At 43.4% G+C, this 6,132-nt stretch overlaps 1 protein-coding gene across 2 annotated transcripts; it reads right to left on the bottom strand.

Moving 5' to 3' along the window:
• Window positions 1–1,300: 1,300 nt before the first annotated feature.
• On the bottom strand, window positions 1,301–5,544 carry LOC147885979 (signal peptide peptidase-like 1). 2 transcript variants are annotated; one of them, XM_087396700.1, is made up of 3 exons: window positions 4,262–5,544; window positions 3,866–4,063; window positions 1,301–1,901 (listed from the first exon to the last, which is right to left on the bottom strand). In XM_087396700.1, the coding sequence occupies exons 1-3, from the start codon at window positions 5,057–5,059 to the stop codon at window positions 1,776–1,778; spliced, it is 1,122 nt and encodes a 373-aa protein (XP_087252826.1). In that variant the 5' UTR covers window positions 5,060–5,544; the 3' UTR covers window positions 1,301–1,775. The 2 variants fall into 2 exon arrangements, with proteins under 2 accessions (XP_087252826.1, XP_087252827.1); XM_087396701.1 differs by having other exon boundaries at window positions 1,301–1,819; window positions 4,262–5,538.
• Window positions 5,545–6,132: the final 588 nt, after the last annotated feature.

Here is a 6,132-nt window from a genome sequence, read left to right as displayed (position 1 = left end):
ACCCTTAAATGCTAGATCTAGAATACATAACTCCATTGCAGAGGCACATCTTAAGACACCCTCTCCAAAGGTCCTCTCACTTAACACCCCCCAAGAGCTATCCACCTTCCCTCATCTAGCTAAAGGCATTGTCATGGAGGATCCATAAGGTCAAAACTAGGTCATCGAGTTCAAGGACCATGTGCAATGGCATAATTAAAAAACGTGTTCTGGATTAAGGGGAAATGGTTTTGTGCAAGGAACCCCCTCCCCCCTTACCGAAATTAGTTTGCGATAAGGGCCAATCACATGTCCTAGCTAGCAAGCCAAGTACTCAATCCTCACATTACGAATCCATGTTGGCTCGAGATGGCCATGCATGTTGGCATGTGAGAGGAAGATGTGAGATAGAGCATGTTAGCTCCCTTAGTGAGATGCGGTGAGCAACCCCTAAGGAATATGAGGCCTTGGTCTTGTGATGAGAAGGTGGTATGGCTAGACTAGCCCTCGAGTAGGTACGATGTGGTTGGACCATGTCGTTGGGATCCCATTTAGTGGACGGTTGGGATCGGTGTGCAAGAGACATGGGGTACGGCCCCCGAACAAGCATGGTTGTAGAATGGTGAATATTGTCAGTAGGCAAATGGTGTATTGTTTGCACGTTGCGCGTGGAAATGCTCTGGGAGGTGGTCTAGCTTAATCTATGACAACGGCAGCACTAATTATCATTAAAGCCCCTTGCTTGAAACCTGATGACACTTATCGAAGTTGATATGCTGAAAATGTTGTGGTAGTGCCTTTTTTAGTTTTTTCTTTTTTCTTATTGAAAGGACGAAGGAGAGTACAATTAATCCTCCACAACCGCAACCCCTTAGCCACCCCCACAAAAAAGGGGGAAAGGAGGGGGCTTAAGAGCTTTTACTTGCAATTGTCAAAACAGAGGGTCATGTAGGCAAGAACTATGCCCAAAACAGCAGTAAACCCAGACAGGACTTTCAAGACAATTTAGCTTATCAACCATGTTAAACATCACAACAAGCTTACCCATCATTACCGCACTTGTGTCTCCGGGTCTGTTTCCAAGCTCGTTTGGTGTTCTATGTAGGAAGAAAAGGATAAGCCGAATTACTGTCATTACTGCAGTATTTTCTCTTAAGGTGGCAGGCAGGTCACTTTCAGAAAAACCACATTTTCGCTAACATCAAGAAAGAAAATCTTGGTTAGCATTGGAAGCTGAAATATATGATAAATCAAGCCATAAATCTACTGATGCAAACGTGATTGACTTGGTATTGAGCTTCAAATCCCTTTCTACAAAAACGAGAAAAGATGAAACTTTACCATAAATTTTCTCACTATGTTAACCCCACAAAGGGTTTTCCATCACAAAACTTGTTTTCAACTGCCGTCTGGTCATCCAATTGGAAACAGCTTAGCGATGAAATTGATGGAATAAATAAATTGAAATTAACAGTGACGCCCATGGAGCCCAGGTGTGGACATGTTCACACCTTCGTACCAACGAAGAAAAACATTTAATGTTATCTCCAACAGCCCCAACCATCCCCAAGGATTGTAGACGTGTGAACATTAATGGGCTTAGACATGCCAAATGTGACTCAATTCCTTCCCTGACATTTTTCAGTACACATCAATATGATGGCTTGGTAAGACACATAGGATACACATGAACACCCTCGCAAATGTCAACGAAAACCGCATGTCAGACCTCCATCATTCTGCCCTTCTCATTCACAACTGGCCTTGGTCCATTCCACAATTCTTGCAGCTCATGCCTAGTCCATGCAGAGAACACAACCGGCCCTAGAGTTGAAGGAACCTGGTGGAGCCTCAGAAAAGATAGCAGTAGGATCAGCCAATGATTGTAGCTGACAGCTGAACACACAGACTGGATCCAAATTCTTCACAGAAAAATCAATTTACATCCACAAAAATCTCAACATTAGCCATGGATAAGTGTTGCTAGAAAGTTACACGCACACAAGAATGGGCTTGACTTTGGGGCAGGCTTAATTACACGCAACTCAAAGCTTTAATATATTCCAGACATAGTGCATGTGCATCACCAATTGAGCAGAACAAACTAGAACAAGCACAACATGCAGGATAGACTTTCGTAAGGGAGGCTTGGCTTAATAACTTGCAATCAAGATGAAGCTGTAGACACCAGATCATTCCACATCACAAAAGTATCCAGGAGAACTTGGAAAGCCAAGGCACTTAGCTCTGCTGGAATCCAGGGGGAAACTACAAACAGACCCAAAAAAGAAAAGCTCAGAAAGAGTATTATCAATAATGCAATGCTCAAGCACTAAAGCTACGTTTTATAAGCTAGAAAAACTTAGTCCTGGGAAGTACTTGGCCCCAGAGTCACTCATTAACTAATAATCAGGGGGCAAACCCAACCTTACCGATGTGTGACAAGGCCTGCCATCATAGTTTTGGGTGCCTAAGTAGCTGTTATAGGCAGCATCACTATCACAGAGTCCACCTAAGCAAAAAAACAGCCATAATAGATACCTAATAGATAATGGGGACTAAATTCAAACACGTAGCCTAAATAAGGTGGCAATGCCAACCCTGTAGCATACTTTGGTAGAAAAGATAATTGTAAAACTGCTTCAGTAAAATAGCAATCCTTTGAGAAAAATGTTGCCTTGACATCAAGCTGAAAGAAAACTCCACATAGAAGCAGAAGCCATCTTCAGAACCTCCGTTCACTACTACTACCTCTGGCAGTGACATCAACAGCAGCCCAAGAAATAATACACAGTAGCCCAAGAAAGCGCAAACAGAAGCCTAATAAATGCTTAAAGCAGACGTTGAGCCACCACAGCAGGCAAAAGTGCCACATCGTTAGGTCAGCCCATTTCTACCCCTACAGGTCAGATTTGCTGCCCTCTCATGAGTCATCACCAGGCTATGGTGCTAGCAACAAACTTCATAACACTTTCCTCCAAACAGCTCAGTGGTTGTTGCTAGAGGATAGGGTGCCTCCTACTATTTCATGACTCACCAAGGAAGCAGAAGAAACCATCTCAATGTGGAATGCATGCCTCTCCTATGAGAGCTACCATCTCCCAAGTAAACACCCGTCTGGTATGCCTCAAACTTGCAATGATCCTGAGGGAAGACTCGCAAGGGCTGAGCCCTCTCTCTTGATGAGCCACATAGTTACATGAGAGGGGGGCATTGATTTCCAACAAAAAACCTGCTGCTTGTGCATGTGTGCTGTTTTTGAAGACCAAATATATGCACTAGGTGAATAATAATAACGAGTTTTGGGTATGAAGATTCGACTCTGACAATGGAGGATATTGTGCATTGAATCCTAGAAAGGATGTCACTGCCCATGACACACAAAGCACATTTGTTCCATGCAAGCACATGTACTATGTTTACATTCGTCTCTAGGTTGTGTGACATGGAAAACATGAAGATTCATCAACAACAATCATCAGTGGTAGAGATGTTCCCCATTCTAACATCAACCTGAGGGCATGTTAGCCTAGCTTTGCATGATTTTAGTAAGGTAGGATACTCAATATTGTATTTGAAAGATGTTGATGTGATGTGAGCTCTTGGCTTATCGTGGCCAAATTTTTATAACATACAGACCTGCATTACCAAGTGCTTCACAATTACATGTGGCTTTCTAGAAAACGCAATATGGATGTATGGTGCTTTTTGGTACAAGCACCATACATGTGCTTTTCAGGTAATCTTCATTTTTGCAAAATGCTCTCCCAAGACAAGACAAGCAGAGGCAAACAGGGAATCTGGTGAAGAAACGAAATTCTCAACTCACATTAGCAGGGCACAAGGGAAATCTAGTAAGCAGATAAATTTCTCAATCATATCATACCAGATAAAGGAGAGCTGGTTGTGGAGAGCGGGTGAGCACCCCAGCAGCAAGTGCAGCAACAAGCCCTGCTGAATAGCCTGAAAGAGCGTACCAGAGATACTTCTGGCCCTTGACTGAAGTATTCACATCATTGCTGCAATCTTTGCTTTTTCGATTGTCAAAACATAGCACGAGAGCAAGAAGCATTCCAGGTATTGCCTGCATTGTGCAACAAATGAACCAACTGGTTAAACTTTTGGAGCCTTCCAAATGTTGCTACATGCTGAAACTGGGAAAGAACCATTCCAGCCCTAGAAGATCGTCAGATGGAATCTTAGTCGAGAGATTTCAAAACAAATATTGTCCTCACAACTGTCGACAGGAAATTTTGGATAATAGGGTCAAAATATAACTAACCATATCACCCAGGCCAAGCATCATGAATTCTGTTCCAGTGCTCCCAGGCATGGCTCCTCCTAATAAATTCCTTGGGAACACAAGCTTGACAGGCAGCTCCAGCTTCTTAGTAACTGCCTGAAACCCTGGGAGTTTTAAAGTGTTGGCAACAGTGTGTATTGGATTTGATGCCTGCTGCATAGCTACAGAAACCATCACATTGGCTCCAAAAAAGTGCTCGGAGAAAAAGACCCAAAAGATATCGTATAGGAAGAGGCACACTAGGAGCAATGCACAGATCTTAATGTTGGGCAGACGGACGTGACTGACAAAAGCGACACAGATAGAGATTCCGAGGGCATTATTCAAAACCCAGTGTCCTGAAATAAGCCACGCTCCCACCATCCCGGCACTGGCCACAGCTACGACCACCTGACTACGAGTTAGGTGCCACCAGCAGCACCGCGTCACAATTGTATCTGTAAGCCCTAGTTGTGAATTGATCGATGCAGCGTATGGAGCTAGGCAGAAAGCAAATGAGGATGCCGATGCAATTGCAGTGAATACCATGATGATCTGGGACATGGATGCAAAAAGGTAGAACATTAGGAGCAGACTGCATGAGCTCGCCACGGGGATCATTAGGGCCTGTGAGCTGTCCAAGGTGATGGATGAATCTGCCAAATCACGGTGCCTTTCCATTTCCCTCTCATAATTGAGGGCACGTTGTGCTGATGCATACACAACCACGACTGCTGTCGAAATCAACACTAACGATGCAGGTTCCAGCAAGTGGAGCAACTTCCATAACGGTTCCATCTTCAAATCCTCCTCTACTACTCCACGATTCTGCTTGGGAACAAATTCCCCATCGTTGTCAAGAACGCTCCTTCATCAGAGAATACTCACATTTTCTGTAAAAACCTTTCGCACGGGCCTCCTATTTGTCTGCATGAATTTTAACATGCGCTGGTGTATCCCACCCTGCAAATGAGGCTACAATCTGCGCTTTCTAGGTAGGAAAAACACAAAATGAGGGTAGTAGAAGGCGGCCGGTTCAAAAGAGGAGCTACGAATTGAATCTTAAGAGTACTGGGTGCCCGCAGAAATGAAGGATGAGCTCAATCTCGCCATAGCCGGGCAACAAGCAAGGTGCTGGATGCGGCAAAGTTTACCCTCGCCATAGCCTGGCGACAAGGCCAAAGCAAAATCTGTCCGGTGGAGGGGAAAACTCGTAGACTTATTAGTCCTTATAGTCAACCTTACCCACAAATCTAGTCTTGGTAACATGTGTGGGTGCTTGGTGTGCGCAGAAACAGCCTCTTAACAAGCAGGGCAATGCTAGCACCTCCCTTGGGGCGCCAACTCCTTTTCGTAAGAAAACCTATCAACATCTTGAGTATCAGATGAATTTAATAATATGCCATTAGTATAAATTATTCAAATTAATAAGGTTGTGTTCTACACTAAAAGAGCTTCAAATACTTTTTTACACCTTGAAATTTAGGTAACACATGAAAAAGTTACATTAATTTGAAAGGAGATGGGTTTTCATATTTTAGTGTATTTTTTGTTTTACCCCCCCTCATCCAAAAGACCCCCCCTTGCACCTCACATATTATGAAAATATGTACAAATCCTAAAATCTTGCATATTTTTCAAGGTATATAACTTATATTTTGTGGGAGGGAGGACATGAAATTTTCATATTTTTCCCTTGCATAATTGAAATGTTTAAAACAAATCCATGCATATTATATATGGACCTTGTCCCCCCATACCCTGGATTTTGGACGAGGGTAGTAACATATTACATATTGAGTTGGCGCCCCAGGGCACCTCCGTGCTGCACAAGATTAGCTCGCACTTGAGAACTTGCTGGAACGAGCTTT

The sequence above is a fragment of the Dipteris shenzhenensis genome, chromosome 25, assembly GCF_047967505.1.
Source record: "Dipteris shenzhenensis isolate YYH24624 ecotype China chromosome 25, Dip_SZ_1.0, whole genome shotgun sequence".
Classification (NCBI taxonomy): domain Eukaryota; kingdom Viridiplantae; phylum Streptophyta; class Polypodiopsida; order Gleicheniales; family Dipteridaceae; genus Dipteris; species Dipteris shenzhenensis.
Note: the sequence above shows the minus strand (reverse complement) of the source record. Positions and strands in the feature narration are given on the sequence as shown.

Bases quoted from the DNA above. Each gene is read 5' to 3' on its own strand.
- LOC147885979 (XM_087396700.1), bottom strand. From the start codon at position 5,059: ATGGAACCGTTATGGAAGTTGCTCCACTTGCTGGAACCTGCATCGTTA. The intron at 4,064-4,261 runs GTTAGTTATATT...TGCACAATGCAG, and splicing joins TGCTTGGCCTGGGTGATATG to GCAATACCTGGAATGCTTCT. The intron at 1,902-3,865 runs GTATGATATGAT...TTTTCTGTGAAG, and splicing joins AACCAGCTCTCCTTTATCTG to AATTTGGATCCAGTCTGTGT.